At 41.5% G+C, this 18324-nt stretch overlaps 1 protein-coding gene across 1 annotated transcript in view; it reads right to left on the reverse strand.

The window, feature by feature from the left end:
• BTBD9 (BTB domain containing 9) overlaps positions 1-18324 on the reverse strand; it is a 417303-nt gene that overhangs the window by 64297 nt on the left and 334682 nt on the right. Inside the window, exon 9 of the mRNA XM_059177843.1 lies at positions 7041-7148. Coding sequence (XP_059033826.1) covers positions 7041-7148 — 108 coding nt within the window. The remainder of the gene's footprint in view (positions 1-7040; positions 7149-18324) is intronic.

The raw sequence follows: 18324 nt of genomic DNA on the forward strand, positions 1-18324 counted from the left end.
TATGTTAAGGAATATCTGCTAACAGGAAACACGACAGCTATGCACAAGGAAGGAAAGAAAAAGGACTGTAGTCATTGGGAAGCATCAACAGCCCATGTAGTAGAGCTTTTAGGGATTCGGGTTGAAGATGGATGACACACACTGACCTTTCTCCCTTCCTGGAAATGAATGAGGTGACATCAAAGAAAACAAATGGAATGCACTCATAAAGGATTGCAAACTGGAGGGAAAGATATAAGCAAATCAAGATTCTTCTGAATTTCCAGAAAACAGCAGGTGGATGCAATATTATTTATACATCTGAGGGGAGCAAGGTAGGTTTCCATATTGAAGCAAAGTGAGCAGATAAATCAAAATGGTCCACATCCAGCCATATCACTGTGATATTTAACACTTCCAATAATGAGAAGATCCTAAGGCTTCTACAGGAGAAAATATATCACTACAAATAATAAGAATCAGATCCTATGAGATTTCTCATCAGTAACATTAGATGCTATTTGGCAATAAATCCAAGCTTTCAAAATTCTGAAGGAACTGACTTCTGTATCCAGTAAAACTAGGATTCGAGCATGCAAGAATTCTGAAAATTTGCCTTTCACATACCCTTTTTTCTGAAAACAATTCTGAATACATTTACTCTGTGCAATGCCTATGAGAGATCTTGAGTGAGACCCAACAAAGTCCTATTTGGCTTTGGATTCACCCAGGAGAGAGAACAGAGAACACTATGCCACTGGAGTAGCAGCAGGCATTTCTGCTTAGTGGGAGTCCCTGCAGTGGTCTATACCACTGAACAGGAGCTATTCCCGCTGGCATGCAACATGACAGCTCAGGTGAGAGTGGGCCGGTGTGGAGCCGCTCTAGTTCAGAAGCCTCATATTCCAGATTGAAACTATTATCTCTTGTAATAGCTCCATAAACAAAGATCCCAGAATTTTCACAAGGGACGTGCCTAGTCACAAAAGTCATCACACTCAGGAAACCCAAAGCTATGGTTTCCAACCAGATATTTACAGTCCTCCCAAGCCAGATGCAATTTACTAATCAGGGGCAATTTTCCTCATAAGCAATGTTGCCTAATAGCTGACACTCCACTTCCATCAGGTTTTTAGGGGAACAGATTGGAAGAGGTAACTGGGCCCAAGGTCAGTATCTCACTGCAAAGGAAACAGGGTTTTGTTAACCATTTACCCACATTCTACAAGAGGAAAAATAAATCCAAGAGTGAAACCAAACTAGATAGGAAAGAAAGAGAAATTTGAGTTACGTGGTAGGCTTAGAAAGCAGTCTGTTTAAAATTAACCAAAGAACAATCAGTATGTCTCAGAAACTTCTGTAAATAGGAAAAAGGCAATTAGAAGCTCCAAGAAAACAAAAAGCTAGCTAATATGAAGCTATTTATTTATCATATGGGAAAGAATTCTGAGTACTTGTAAGAAAATCAAATCCATTTGATCTGAACACAATACAATTCTTCTAAGAGGGACATAAGTTTAGTGACACAGAATAATACATCCAATAAATTATAGATCTGTAGTAAACAGTGTTTACATAATCATAATATCATAATGAGTTTTTAGTAGTTTTCCCTTTTTGAGACCAATTTACAGTTAACACATGGAAGGTTTAACTGTAAATCACAGAACAGAAAATAAGTGTCATAAATCTTTACAAGGCCAGTGTGGTGGGACAGTTAACAGAAGATGGGGGGAGATAAAGGGAAAGGTAGGGTGGTAATTTCTTCATACATAGTAGGGAGTCAAGGAATACTATCTACAAATGACGGCTCAAAATATAGAGGTATATTGTTTAATTTTAAAAGGTGAGTAGTTGGTGGAACTAAAAGGAAAAAGGTTACAAAAAATGAGAAATAGTTCAGTGAGCTAAATTTCTCATTTTTTATAGCAAGGAGTTAGTAAAGCTGATAAATTAATAAACACAGACATAAAAATATTATTTATAGTTGAGATGTGATAAAAACAAAAAAAATAGTCAAAAGCAGTTTCTTCTGAGGAATGGAGCACAAGATGGGGAGATAAAATTGTACTTTTCACATTTATCTTTCTGTATTGCTTAAATTACTTTTCCATGCATGTTTTACATTTATAATAAAAAGCTGATGTTGGTGTCTTATTGTATCAACACAGATTTAAAGTTCAATGATTTAGAAGACAGTAGAGAAAAGGAATCAAAGATTGGAAGGTGAAGTCTTTTGGAAGAAGGCTAAAGGGCATAGTATTAGCTGATGTGAAAAAAGAAGGGTAAAAAGTAAAATTTTATAAAATTTTATAAAATCAGTTAATACATTTGCAATAATGTGGATAAACATCGAGGACATTATGCTAAGTGAAAAAGTCACACAGAGAAAGACAAATAAGTGTATGGTCTTACTTAAATGTGTAATCTTAAAAAATGAACTTATGGAAACAAGAGAACAGATTGGTGGTTGCTAGTGGGTTGAGAGGAGGGTGGGTGAAGGGCGGATCAAAAGGCACCAACTTCCAGTTACAAGATCAGTGAGATCTGGGGATGGAATGTACAGCAATGGTGACTACAGTGAACATAGCTTTGTACGCTTGAAAGCTGCTAAGAGAGCAGATCTTAAAAGTTCTCATTGCAAGAAAAAAAACGTGAGGTTACTGAACTTGTGGCAGTCACTTTGCTCTACGTATCATTATACTGTATACCCTAAACTCGCACAATGTTATGTATCAATTATATCTGAGTAAGCCGGGGGACAAAAAAAAACCAAATCAAATACACGCTTATACAAAAACATGCTTATCTGTGATAGAAAATGGGCCTTTATCCTGAGAGTAAAACAAGTGAGCTCCATCCGTAGCAGAAAGGACTTAGGATAGCAATACAGGAAAATATCCTGCTCCAGGAGCAGAGTCTTACAAGGAGACACTGGGGAATCTCATTCCCTAGTTATTTTTCAGAGGACAGCAAAAATCTGTCCTTTGATTTCTTGACTAGGTAGAACGCTATCAAGAAGCACGGCTGTGATCTATAAAGATCCTATAGCATTTCATTTATAACATGATTCACATATTTCAAAAAAAGGAGGTTATAACTTTTGAAGCTAACAGAATCCTCTCTTGAGGACTGCTCTGGAGTATATTAGTAAAAAGGAAAGGCTTTCCTCTTTTATCATCTGCATGTCTTCTATTATATTTCTTAACATCTAACCCAAACATGAAAGGCACAATAGATTCAGGTTATGCCTCTAAACATAAAGTCATGACCTTCTGTTTCATTGATTCTTAGGGGGTTAAAAGGCATTTACCTTCTTGCTACTACTCTTGTTTTTACATCATTTATCTGTTAATCTATTAAAACACGTATTGCTGTAGCATGGAAGTGCTAACATGGAAGGTTAAAAAGATATAAATTATTTAGGGCGCCTGGGTGGCTCAGTGGGTTAAGCCGCTGCCTTCGGCTCAGGTCATGATCTCAGGGTCCTGGGATCGAGTCCTGCATCGGGCTCTCTGCTCAGCAGGGAGCCTGCTTCCGTCTCTCTCTCTCTGCCTGCCTCTCCGACTACTTGTGATTTCTCTCTGTCAAATAAATAAATAAAATCTTTAAAAAAAAAAAAAAGATATAAATTATTTAAATCCAACAACTAATGGAAACAAAATACCAAAAAAAGGGGGAAAAAAGACATTGATGACTTAATACAAAGCTACTGGTAGGAGGGGTTCCTGGGTGGCTCAGTCGGTTAAGTATCTGCCTTTGGCTCAGGTTAGGATCTGAGGGTCCTGGGATTGAGCCCTGTGTCAGGCCCCCTGCTTAGTGCGGAGTCCGCTCCTCCCTCTGCCTCTGCTCCTCCCCCTGCTTGAGCTCTCTCTCAAATAAATAGTTAAATCTTTAAAAAATAAAAAATAAAAAAAAATAATAAAAAAAAAAGCTACTGGGAGGGGTCTAATGAGTGAATGCATTTTTTTTTTAAAAGATTTTATTTATTTATTTGACAGAGAGAGATCACAAGTAGGCAGAGAGTCAGGCAGAGAGAGAGGGGGAAGCAGGCTCCCTGTTGAGCAGAGAGCCCAATGTGGGGTTTGATCCCAGGACCCTGGGATCATGACCTGAGCCTAAAGCAGAGACTTTAATCCACTGAGCCACCCAGGCGCCCCGAGTGAATGCATTTTTGAATCAAGAAAAAAACTATTTAAATAACTACAAAACCATTATGATATATACCTGAGTCAGCAGTCAGTCAACCAGTTATTGTCAAAACCCATACTGTAACACACCTTCACAGGGGAACATAAAGAGATGAAGCATCTAATTTATAACACATAAAACAACAGACAAGATGGGTGATGGTAACCAGTGAGATGTGGAAAAGATGGGGAAGCAGAGGGTCTGGCCCATGAGCTATATACTCAGGGAGCAATAGCTCTGAAAAGATAAATGGTCAGTTGTTCATGGGCCTGGAAGTCCTTCCTGTCGTATAAAAAGGGTTCCAGGCACTTGGAAACAAGTAAGTCTTTTTCATTTCCTTGTTTCTGTCATCTAGCTGGGCTTAGCCCTCTTTAGTAAGGCTTTGTGGTACAAAAGAAAGAGCCCTCCACTTTCTCTTTTATAAAATGAGAACAATATCCCACATGGTGTTTTATGTTCAGGACAAAGTGAGACAAAACACAGAAAAGTCATAGAATACTAGTTACTCAATAATTGTTAGTTTTCTTATCTGATGGCAGAGATGGCTATAAGATTGTGCTCTGCTGAGAAGTGGCTGCCCAGCAGGAACTATGGTTTCCAGCCCTACCAGCACCTAGTGTGGTAAATGACTACTTCTCCTCAATCGCACGCAAGTGGAAGGGATGGCCACTATGTCCAGGCCAAGGCTGTGCAGAAAGACCAGATATAGCTTCTCTCTGGTCTTTCCCCATTTGGCAGCTAGATGCAGGTGATGCTGATGATCCCCCAGATGATGGCAGTGCCACAAGAAGGAAGATGCCTGGGTTCCTCAGTCATCTGTGGAGAAGAGCCACCTGACAACCAGGACTGCCCATACTGCCTGCTACGTGACTGAGAAATAAACTATTGCATTAAGACTCCGGAATGTTGAAGCCACTTTCCATTATAGCAGCAAGTGTTACCTTAATCAATGGAAGCATTAAATGTGCTCTATGATAATTACGATCATTACGATGGTAAGGGTGTCAAACGTTGCATCAAATAAGCCATCATTAATGCTGTTATGAAATCTTGGCCAAGAAAGTACATGAAAGGATGTTCAACGTCATTCATCATGAGGAAAATGCAAACTGAAACCACCACTTCATTCCCACTAGGATGGCTGTGAACAAGGAGCTAGACAGTAGTAAGTATTGGCGAGAATGGGAAGAAATCAGAACCCTCCTCCATTGCTGGTGGGAATGCAAAATGCTGCAGCTGCTGTGGAGAAGTTTGGCAATTCCCCAAAAACTTAAACACAGAGTTACCATAAGACCCAGCAATTTTACGCCCAGGAATATACTCAAGAGGACTGAAAACATATGTTCATAAAAAGACTCACACAGGAAGGTTCACAGCAGAAATACTCATTTTAGCCAAAACGTGCAAACAATTCCAGTGTTCATCTGCTGATGAATGGAGAAACAAAATGTGACATGTATATTTCCATAGGATAGAATATTATCCAGCCATAAAAAGGAATTAAGTTTATAAAAAATAAAAAAATTAAAAAAAAAAAAAAAAAAGGAATTAAGTGCTGACACCTGCTGCAACATGAATGAAGACAGAAGTCTATGTCAAATGAAGAAAAGCCAGAAGAAAAGATCACATCTTATGATTCTGTGTATAGGAAATATCCAGAATATGCAAATCCACAAAGACAGAAGGGAGATATCTGGGGTTGAGGGGCTGTGGGAACTGGAAGGAAATGTAAAGACTGTTAATGGGTAGGAGGTTTCCTTTTGGGGGGGGTGATGAAAATGTTTGAAACATTAGATAGTAGGGATGGCTGCCCAACTCTGTGAATACACTAAAAATTCTAGACTGTACCTTTAAAAGGGTGAATTGTGTGGTACATGAATCATATTTCAATAGTAAAAAAGAGAAATCTTCACGCACCCAGGTGGCTAGTTGGATAAGCGTCTGCCTTCAGCTCAGGTCATGCAGGGTCTTGGGGTTGAGTCCTGCATCAGGCTCCCTGCTCAGTGGGAAGTCTGCTTCTCCCTCTCTCACGGTCTCTCTGCCACCCTCTGCCCTGCTTGTGCTCTCTCTCTCTCTCAAATAAATAAAATCTTAAAAAAAAAAAAAAAAAAAAAAAGGAAAGAAAGAAATCTCAGGTATTTTGCTTTACCTTGCCTCCCAGAGAATCTGGTTCTACCCCAAAAGGCACTGAGCTCTTTTTAGATAATGACTGGGAAAAGGTATGATTCTAGGATGCTGGGAATGTGCTAATTTTTATCTGAGTGAGTTATACAGGTATATAAACATGTTCAGACTCATTCCAGTCATGATCTCAGGCCAGTCAGGACCCACAGGATCCTTCCTCCTAGCTTCCCCCACAACAGTGTAAACGCAAACGGAGGCCCAAAGCCATATGCAGGAAATGACTAGAGATCTACAATACCAAACTTTGTTTCTGAGATGAGATAAATATTTAAAAGTAATGCTGGGAAATGATATGAAGATAGGGAATGGAGTCCCAGAATAAGTACTAAAGTGTGTATTGTACTGGCAAAATTCTGTAAGGAAGAAAAAAGTTCTAAAGGGGTAGTGTGTGGTATCAGGGGTGGGCACCCAAGAGAGGATTACATATTGAAATCCTTTTCCCTGTTAATGTACATGTCATTTCCAAGAGTCAAGTTCAAACCACCAAATAAGAAAAGCTTGTTTGATCACATAAAAAAATAACTTCTCGTCAAAGTACTTAATAGTCAAAACTGAAGAAAATGATGTTTTCAACCTGTAACTAAGAATAATTTGGTGATTCCATGAGTCTTCATGAGAACCTTCTGTACCCATAGGGAAGAAGGTCTTTTAAATTGTAATAAATTCTGTGAGAAGACATAACTTACTTGCAGGAGACTTTCGTTCTGTCGGCCACCATGGTCCACTGTTGCTGGTTGGTGGAGACCTCAACATAGTAGCTGTAGCTTCGATCATCACAGTCCCAAAGTAGTAACCTGAACAAAGGAAAATACATAAGAATGCTGTGAATCTTCTAACTGCCTGTGTCCTGCCAGCATAAGGAAATCCACACCTACTTTACTTCTCCTTCCTGCCTCCTTTGTCCCCTTACCCCTACTCCACCTCCAGGCCTGGAGAAAGGACATGAATCTCCAGCAAAAGTCTGGTGACAGGAGGCGGAGTCAGTCTGCAGTGAGAGCAAGGTCTCTTTAGGAATTTATCTCAGGCAGCCTTTGCTCCCTGACTGGCTATGCCCTTCGGATTGGCTTATCTATGAGAAGATGTCCCCAAATCCTCCTTCCTGATTCATCTCCACTTGGGTAGGCTGACCAAAGGTAACAACATCCTTGAGACTAGCGTTCATGGGGGAATCTGTGCTTTCTAACTGATAATAACTAGTACGCCCCAATGACCTCAATTATCATGTTTTAGATTCCCTCTCATTCTTAGCGGAATTTTGCACAGCTGTGGTACAATGATCTGATTTGGAGACACAAGCAAACATATATTTGTTAGTAAAACTTTCTTATTATTTAGAGATTATTTGGGTTCTATTCCTCATATCTCCTTTTTAGCTCAGATAAGAACCTGAGCATTGACTCTGTGATTCCATTTACATAAAGCTCAAAAGAGACAAAATTCATCGCTGGTGACAGGAAATCAGAACAGTGGTTACCTCTGGAAGAGGTAATGCTTGTGAAAGGGAATGCGGGAACCTTCTAGGATGCTGGAAGTGTGTTGATTCTGGCCGAGTGGTAGTTCATGGGTACACACACAATAAATACCCAGTTAAGTTATACATGAAAGATTTGTGCCCTGTATGTGTGGTTACTCCTCAATTAAAAAAAATAAGAGAAAAGAATCTAAGTATTGTAATACTTAGATTAGACAACAGTCTAGCATTTTGCTTTTGATGGTGCCACAGTGGCAAGAGATGAGACACCATTGTTTTCTGTGATTTTAACCTCAAAAAAAAAAAAAAAAGAAAAAAGAAAAAAGAATTATGATTTCAGCCTCAAAAGTCCTTCCCATACAAGATACCTATCTATTGTTTTACATTTGGTCATGCATATTTTCTTCCTCCAATGGCCAGAACAGAGAGTGAGCTCCCTGAAGACAGTGCTTATGTCTTACTGATCCTTCTATACCCAGGGACTCAGCATGGTGTCTCACTGAGCCTATGCTCAATGAATATTTATTTGTAACAACAGTGATAATGATGATTATTAATATCATACTGGCCAACATTTCTTTAATGCTTATACTGTGTACCAGGCCCTATGTTAAGTGCTCTATATAATTTATCTTATTAAATGGTTTCAAAATCCCCATAGCAAGCATTAGTATTTTCATCAAATTACAGATGGTGAAAGTAAGGTTTATCGCTGTTAAGTAACATGTCTATGCTCAAACAGTTAGTGTTGGCAGATAACAGGGTTCAAACCTGGTGTCCTGGCCAAAGCCCATTTTTATCATCCCTCTGTCAAGTGCTTCCTTTACTCCCACTTTATGAATCCTGGTCCCGATTTACAACCTACAACCTATCACTCTACAAAAGTAGTTCATATTATTTGTCCTTGATCTTGCAATGATAATCAATAAAAACTTTTTGCACAAGCTCGATTTAGTGCTGTCTATAACGCTATTATTGGGGATTAGAAACGACACTGTGTTCCCTTTACCTTTTATTTGTTTCCAAGTCTAATTTTGTTTGCTATTAATGACTAAACCCATACTACCTAATATTTTGGAATTCATCTTTTAAGTAAAGCGGAAACAGATTCCACCTTAATTCACTTGAGTATTCCCCTCAATTTGCCTGAGTATTTAATCTCTCCAAGTACTCTGAATGAATCAGACAGGATTCCACTCTATTGTTTTTGCGTCTAATAATTCTGCTCTCAGATTGTACCAGCTTGGCTAATAAGAAAGTGAGTCATTTCCCTCATTAGTCATTTCCTTGAATATTATTCTAGTTTCTTAGCACTTTAATGCAGTTTAGCCTGTTAATTTATGTTTACGTTGAGTAACCTTTAAAAATATAATTTTTTAAAATATTTTATTTATTTATTTGACAGACAGAGATCATAAGTAGGCAGAGAGGCAGGCAGAGGGAGAGGAGGAAGCAGGCTCCCCACTAAGCAGAGAGCCTGACGCAGGACTCAATCCCAGCACCCTAGGATCATGACCTGAGCCGAAGGCAAAGGCTTAACCCACTGAGCCAGCCAGGTGCCCCTCAAAGTATAATTTTTGTTTCTATGTTTGTCTGGCTCTTATAAAAATTATAGAAAGACTGTTGATCTTCTCATTAAAAAAAAATTCTACTTTAAACATGGATTCTGTTGAGAGTGTATGTTCCATACATGTTCTGGACTGAAATAGCTTATAACTCTGCCAGAGTAGATTAAAAACAAGAAAAAAAACTTCAGATTAATTACTCATTCTCTTTACTTAATAACTCTGATAACAAACAGGCTTTTTGGGAGACAGTGTTGAGGCTATTTCCTGAATGGGATTTTAGATTATTTGTGGAGACCCAGGTTCATCATAATCCCTATCCTTCTGAATAATCATGAATTAGTGTTTCTACTAGTGTATCCACTGAAAATAATCAGGCTCTTTTGGGATTGAATCTAACCAGATCTCAAAATATTCATGGAAAAAGACTGCCCTGAGGAGATGGGCTATGAAGAAGATAAAAAGAAAGACCAATTATAAGTATCACAAATGCTCTAGTAGAAATTCCTGGTGTGACAGGATATTAAAAGAATTTTTAAAGTAGTGTATATTTTGTCCCTTAGTAGTTTTTCCTATAAAGTCCTCTAACTTGTTTCGAGTTTTATTTTAAAAGGAAGATCACCTGTAATTCTAGGAATTTTGTAAACACATACACATGGTCCAAATTATTTGTAACTTGCTTCTTTCACTTAGTGGTTGATTACAAATACCTTTCTTTTGTAGTTATCAAATTTTCTTTTTCATTGTATGTACTGGCTTCACAGAATTCCACCTTATGGATGTCCCACAATTTATTTAATCAGTTTCTTATTACTGGACGGTTAGGTAGTTGGTAATATTACGTTGCTAGGAAAACTCTGTGATGAATATTCTTAAACTAAACCTACAATTCCTGCCCATGAAAGTTTCTGTAAGTGAAACGCCTGGGGCAGAATAGGTGAGGCCTTGATATGTATCACAAAAAGACTAGCACTTCCCTCCTTCCCCCAAACAAAAGTCAGTACTCGCTTTTACTCATATTACCAGCAGTGTATGACAAATGTCTGTTTCTCTGCATCATTGCCGATATTTTGTATTATGTTTAAAAATACTGCCGATTTGATAGATGAAATCTATGTCATTAACTTGCAGCTTTTTACTTACCACTGAACTTGAACACTTTACCCATTTTCTACTTATATTTATCCTTTTGTTAATAACTTACAAGATACCCTCTATATTTGAAGGATATTAATCTACTGCCTATCATAGTTTGCATGCTGAAGATATTAATTTTTATTAGCTCAGTCTATCGATCTTTACTTCAATAATTTCTCCTGGCCTAAATTCTTTTTTCTGAACAGCAGCCAAATGCACACACTGTTGAGACATCTCCTTTCTATTCCTCTACTAAGTGTCCCTGGGGGCTGGAAATGTGGGGTCATGGTGACTCCAGGGTGGAAAAGGGACACTGATGGACCCCACATTATCAAAATACCTACACACTGTAGTTTTTAAGAGAGATTCTAATTCATGTGCCTGGATGAATATCTGCTTGGAATTTAGGCTTAGCCAGGAATGAAACTGGGGGGGGGGAGCAAGTACAGTCTAAGGACACTAAAGGAAAATTGGCTCACTCTTCCCCCCCCTCCCCCAACGGAGAGGAATTCTGTTCTAAGGCACAACTGAAAAACCCACCAACTCCCTCCCTTCTTCCCTTGGCAGCAGTCTGCTCCCATGCCTGTGCACCTGCAACAACAGAGGTACTTCTGATTTGTAATCTGCAGAGGAATGTTTGCTCAGGGAGCTCGCCCAGGACAGACACACTCCCTCTGACCTTATCGGAGAGGTGCTCCTTAAACATATCCCCCTATATCTCACACACCTCCACCTGGACATCAGAAGCCATTTCCAGAGGGGCTAGATAAAGGAAGCCACTGTCCAGGATCTACTGATGCAGATCAGGTCTGTACTTAGCTGTTGCCACAATTCCCTCTCCCTAATGAGCACCGCCTGAAACGCCTGGTGATATTAAACCTTGTCTCCTCCATCTTCTTTCAGTCTCATTGCGGAGTTTCCCCTAAAAGCAGTGAAGTGCTGGGCTTTTTTTAATTGATTAGCAGATGTGATTTTGCTTACATCTTCCATAAATGCTCTGGCTGGCTGCATACCATTGATTACCGGGGTTCAGTTTACAGCAACTAATTGCTCTCCTTGCTGGTGTTTTGATACAAAATTCAATAGTGAATATGTTTTCAAAACTCTTGTCTTTGCGGCTTGAGTCAGAAGTGACTTGAGGCAAACCCAGTGGACTGAGTTTTCCCTTCTTTAAAATAATTGCTCTCTCATCAGTCTGTGAAGAAAGTTTCCAAATTGTAGCATTCTAATTGGGAAGTCTGCATTATGCATGCGATGACAAACTATGTTGTGCTGAATGGCATTTTTTTCATCCCTTTCTTAAGGGATTAATTCTGTGCCAGATTGGAAACAGTGCTGAGGTTTAAACAGTTGAGATCAACAGCTTCTCCGCTGAATTGGTGTCTTTTAGGTCAGCAGCAAGGATCTGTTCTGCCTGTTTCTAACTGTCCGTCCTGGGAGATGCCACTGGAAGGCCCGTGACTACGTTGGCTGCCGCTGCCATGTTCCTCACTTGCGCAAAAAACAGCAACGAAGAGGGGACAACTGCCGGGATATTAGTAACACACTAATTTGTTATCAAATCCATTTCTAATCTCTCAACCAAAACCAAAGATACTCTGACCTCAAAGGTTTGGAGTCTATTCTTTGTTCAAGATCTCCAGAAATTAAGTTCTTTAGAAATAATCTTCTTCCATTCAACAAATATTTACCGAGTATTGACTAAGTGACATTAGGCAAGTTACTTCACTTACTTGTACTTCAGCTTCATTCCTTGTGAAATTAAAGATCTAGGTTTGATGGTTTCTAAGGGCTTCTCCAGTTCTAACATTTTATAATTTCCTGCGACAGCAGTAGAGGTGTTGGGGGGGGGCGGCTAGAGATTTTTTCTTTGCATTTCTGTCCATTATACAGTGACTCTTCGCTGGGAGAACTGTTTCTTGCCTAACCCTGAGGTGGACATGGGTGGTTCCTGAGCTTGGTTTGTGGACCCGAGTGTATTCTGGGAAAATACATGACCCCTGATGCACCAACTGGATTTCGTTTCTCAAGAATTGAGAATTATGTGAGATTCGGGCTTATTTGGCCCTGTTCACTTAAAATGACGTGATGAAAACGTGGGCCTCCTGGGGTGACCCTCTTTCATCAGAGGCACAAAGAAGCAAAGAAAGTCATCTGCAATGAGAAGCAAAGAAAACAGATGATGTGGCCCACGGAGGGGTTATCTTGGTTCCTGGGAGGATTCTACTAGCTGATTTGGCTCCATGTAAGTCTCACCAGAGTTTCTGCCCTAGTATTCAATGAGAAATATCCCCATCATCTTAATAAACCTGCCATTTATCGCTTAAGCCATCTTTATGTGGTTTCTGCAGCTTGGAACCAAAAAGCCTAAGATAAGATCCTAGCACAGTGCCCAAGATGGAAAGGTCGCTCAATAAAGAGCAGAGGTCCAGATGAGACTGAGGGTGACAATGATGATGTGAGGGCTCCAGGACCAGAGAGACAGGAGGTGAGGAATAGGGATGGTGAGGAGGTTTGTTTGGATGGAGATCTTCATTCAGGTATGAAAGAAGATTCTTGGGGGTGTCTGAATCACTCAGTAGATTAAGCCTCCAACTCTTGATTTTTGCTTGGGTCATGATGGAGCCCCACATCGGGCTCCCCACTGTGCAGGGAGTCTGGGATTCTCTCTCTCAAATAAATAAATAAAATCTCTCTCTCTCTCTCTTTTAAATGAAGATTCTCAATGAAAGCTGAGAGTGGCAGGGTAGCACTGTGGGGTGGAAAGGCAACCGGACTTTGGAGTAGGTTCTGCAGGTCCACTGAGCTGCAGGGAGGGAGCCCAGCAGACAGGACATTCCAGGTAGTTGAGAACTCTCTTGAGCAGTGGCCTGGGGGAGCCAGAGAGAGGAAAGCAGGGCCACCAGGGACAAGGAAGATGCAGGGCAGGGTCAGGGAAGAAAAGGACCAGAGTATCAGCCAGTTCTAGGTTGCTGAGGGGTTAACTGGGGCCAAGTAGGGGGCTGACTAACTTTCAGAATCAAGAGTGACTAGAAGTCATGAAGCAAGAGATGAGATGTGGCAGACATGGAGGTGAGGGAGAAGAGGAAGGAACTGCGGTCACAGAGGGATTCTTCAGTGCTTTGGCACCTCATTCACAAGAGCCCAGTTCCCACTCTTCTGGATGAGGAGCAGGAAGAACATTACGTGAGGCTCCATTCTCATCTCTGCTACTGAGAGGCAGGTGGGGGGCGGGAGCCTGTAACAGCTGCCAGAAGGAATGATACAGCTTTGGAGGAACAACTTCCCAGGGCAGAAACTGGGATTTTCCCACAGATGAGAGGGGCCCTCACTGTCAACTGTCACAGGGTTCAGAGGTGCAGGCAGCTTCCTCCTCAGGTGGAGAGGAAGGTTAGGCTTAACTGAGCTGCTGGAGGACCACAAGCCTAAAATGAGAATCTCAGCAGGAGACCGGAGCCAAGTAACAGCGTTGTGATCGAAAGTGTGTGAGACAGAGCAGGTGTCTGCCCTGCAGATTCCAGACACAGGAACCCCCAAGGAGCGGCCGCCATGGGGGCCCTGCCTCTAAGTGGGCCACAACCTTTCAGGGCAGAGGGGACACCCGCCTTCTTCTGACAGCAGGAGGAGGGTGACACAGGCTGCTCGCCAGATGGGAGTGGGAGCTGGGGAGCTACGTTAGTCACAGGACATCACAGAGCCTACACACTGTCTGATCCTGTATAATCTCTCATGTCTTGGACACAGAGGGCGATTCCTCTAAGAGAGGGAGAAATAATGGCATTGGCTGACAATATTCTCTTGCAGCTGGCGAGAGAAAAGACAGGTGCGAGCGCTCGGTCGTCTGGCACATGTAGTTTCTGTGTTTAGTCACTGAAGCCCCGGGATGAAGAAAAAGTGAGGAGATGGGGCAAAGCATACACTTGGGCTTCACGGTGTAGGCTGGCTCACTGAAAAAGGAGGGAGGAAGAGGAGGCTTTCTCTCCTATCAAACCTTACATTCCATACAGTATAATCCAGGTAAATTCTAGGAAGGTAGAGAGATGCCAATAGAGAATATGCCTGCAGGATTGGGCAATAAGGACAGCTGGATGGGACAAGGCTTTCTGAAATTTTGATAGTACACAACTACAGACTTTTAATAGCTTATTGAGACCATCACGTCACGCCCTGGAAAGATTAAGTTTTTAATTTCAAGTTTTAGGTGATAACGTCAAGGGTAACACCATGCCGCCGAACAGCGTAACTGCCCGGGCGCTAGTCAGTGAACACTGGGTGTGGAACGAACAGTGAACAACTCATCATAATCCCACCTCACATTCACACAGACCTCGCTGGTTTCAAAATGTTTTTGCATACATTATCACATTTGGGGGAAAAAAAAGACAATTTATAATCAGCACATTTCCTGCTTTCAATGCAAATCTATTTTTCTAAGTTCCTTGGTTAATTTTCTTACGGGGGCTAACCACCACCCAAGCAATCTTCCACAGATTACACAATCATTTGGCAAACCCTTTATTAATAAATAAGTTTAGGCCTATGCTTATGATCTAGATTTCACACTATACAGTACAATTTGATGAAAATTCTTTCATTTTATGCTTTCAATGTGGACATATGAGAAAATTTTGTCCGGGCCAAACAGTGCTTGCAAAGAAAAGCAGTTTTCTTCTACTTTTCAAGGTGACTCTTTCCAAATACTGTCCCTACCTTAAGCAAGACGCCGCCTCAAAACTATTGGGAACCATTTCAAATGGTCTTGTTAGATTTTAAAAGGTGAAGTTTCATTATGTTACAGGCCTTTTCGGCTGTGACATGCTAAGCGGGCGTGCAGCTTTCACAGATCTTTCTCTGTGTTTAAATTTGGCATTGTCAATGTCCCTCTCGGCAGTGAAGCTGTCTTCCTTGATCTCAGCAGCTTCCTCATCAGGACGTGCGCGCAGGACGCACACACCACCAGTGACATCAGCCCAATTTGGCTCACCAGAAGGATCGCAGATGGACATGCAAGAGGTGGAAACAGAGAGGCCCTGCCTAGACCACGGGGCTTGGCATCCTAGGTGTCAGACCAGCTCACTCTCTGCCGCATTTGCTAGGAAGGCTCGTCAGGGCTATTGGGATTTCAAAAGGCCAGAACTGGTTAATGGCTGAGGGCAATACCCACTTGGGTGAGGGTTTCTGCTCCCTGTCCCCAGTTCTGTGAAATTATTTGCAGGGTGAGAGGAAGGCACAGGCATGTTTAAGAACTCAGAGCTCCCTGACCTATCAGCTATGTGTTAGGGATCTTACGCCCTGGATTTGTACTCACATTTATGATCGCTGTAAGATAAAATGACCCCAGTGTGAGCCTTCACCCAATAGGTAAGGAAGTAAAGTGCCACCTGGCTCCAGGTTTCTTGTGTAACACCATCCAAACGCTCCTCTTTCAGCTTCCAGGACCAAGCCTGCTCAAGAGGAACCCCCCGGACCATGCTTCTTGAGTACAGGGGCCATGCATGGCTAATACCTTAGTATTCCTCAGAGGCCCCAGCATGCCACACTACTGAACTCCGTATCTCCTTCGGAGTTACGGAGGAGGAGATACGGGGAATGAGGTAGGAGAGGATGATGGAAAGAGGAGAGGGAACTAGAGATAAATCACCCTCTCACAAAACCCAGATAGGTCCACCCTGGTACAGTATCTTTTAATGCTCTCTTACATTACCTTTCCATCTGAAACACCCCCCAGCCAGCCCTCCACCCCCACACTATTTTGGAGAGTCTCACTTAAGGAGGTAAGTTATGAAATATGTCGACACCGACTGCTATTTCATCTCCTGACCTTATTCTCCTGCCCCTCCTCTGACCACAAGCTAATACATGTCCACATGCGCCGCCTACAAAGCACCAAGAAGCAGAGCCAGAGAGAAATTTAATAAGCTCCACAGCTCCTTTCTATTCCCTTAGGTCAAGTTTTCATAGGAATCTGGCACTGTGGGAGAACTCACAATTTAACTACAGGTAGAGCTTTGTATTCTCTCAACCTGGTGATAAAGGGATAGAATGGACAGGCAAAACAATGGTGGGGAGGCTCAACTCTGAATATTACAGGTGAGAGAACATTCCAGCAGGGCTGAGCTACAAGGTAAAAAATCTTCCTATTCAGGTATATAATCTCTTTATTTTTGCTCTCACCAAATCTTTCCTCTGGTCTCTCTTAACACAGCCAGTACTATTTTCCCATCTCTCTCTTTCTTACCAGCCTAGACCTTCTCACCCAAATCTGATATGAGTTTCAACCTTTGCTCCAGCTTTGAATCATCTTCTTTTCCCCATAGGGCACAATCTATAAAGTCTATAAAGTCCTGAGCTCTTGCTGAAAATGATTTGAAAGCACTTACCCATCCAATCAGGGCCCTCATCCTCCTTCAACTGTACCACCTGTGCCTGCCATTGCTTGTTCCTTTTTCATGTCCTCTCTCTGCAAAGTTCCTGGCCCCCACCCTGCCCCCAGACGTGGTCCCAAATCTCCTAGACATTCTGCTAGGTCCTGCACAATGGATGCCCGTCTGCCCTCTTTCCCATTCTTGCCTGGTCTGCATTTCCTCCCTTTCAGTCCCTTTGCTAATGAACTTCCTCTATGCAATTGTTCTGTGAAGGCTTTCACCTGAAAACAACTACGTTCCAAAACAGGAAAATAAAACTGTAATAAGTTACAAGCTACAGAATTAAAACACTTAAAGTAGACTATTCCATTTGAAGTCTGAGGTGCCTGACAAATCATAATCCTCCGTGCCGTACAAGACTTGCCACTAAAATAAAGACCACATTAGTGAGACTAATAATAGTAACGCCTTAACCAATACATGAAAGTGAGAATTCTAACTATGATAAGTTCTTATAAACAAAAGATAATTAATCAATTTAATATGTAACTATGTGATAAGTCTTTTGAAGCATGGCAAGAAGCACGAAAAAGAAAGCAAGATTTTATGTAATTTTTTGTAACAGCTGGAGGGGAAAATGGCTAATTATGTTTTTCAGTGGAATTCTTTTGATCACTGGCCACTCGGTACAGTTTTCTTGATCCAGGTCTTCAAAGCTGGGATCATAAGTTTTAATTCAAACATTTTCAGCTGAACGTTAACAACTTGAACTTTTCTAGCTGCTAAACAGCTGTAATCAGATCAAACTCATGTAGGTTACAGGACCAAAGGCTAAACACTTTTGCCTTTTTTTGGGGGGGGGGGGTCCTGGAATCGCCTATCCTGTCTCGCCTAGAGCGGGAGGCCCCGGCAAAGGCTCTGAAGGCAGAGGGAGCATGGTTTTCCCCCCTGCTGCAGAAGATATAAGAATGCAGTTTTCTGTCTCATAAATACTCTCCACAATTACAGAGCAGCTTCCCCCTCCCTCCCACACTTGTTTGGTTGAAGGATCATCAGACAGGAAAAACACTCTCTCTTTAGAATGTATTCTGTAAGAGCTGCCTTTTTAGAAAAACCCTCCCAGGTGCTGACATGAATATTCACCACAGTGTACTGAGCATAGGGCCCGTCTCCACACCATGTACACTAATCCTTCAGAATATATCACGGGCAAGTTATGAGTGTAAACCCTGTACAGAAGCCGGGCTTTCTGGTGATGGATACTGGATGGCTGAAAGGAGAAAATCCGAGTGAAGGAGGCAGAGATGAATAAATCCCTCCTATCTATCCAAGGCCCAGCTGCAGCTAGACCTTGCCATTTTGACTCAAGCTCAGCATGAGGCTGTATTAGAATCCTGCACTCTGTGAGTTAAACGGTTTCTTTTTTGTTCAT

Source organism: Mustela lutreola, chromosome 6 (assembly GCF_030435805.1).
Source record: "Mustela lutreola isolate mMusLut2 chromosome 6, mMusLut2.pri, whole genome shotgun sequence".
Lineage (NCBI taxonomy): Eukaryota > Metazoa > Chordata > Mammalia > Carnivora > Mustelidae > Mustela > Mustela lutreola.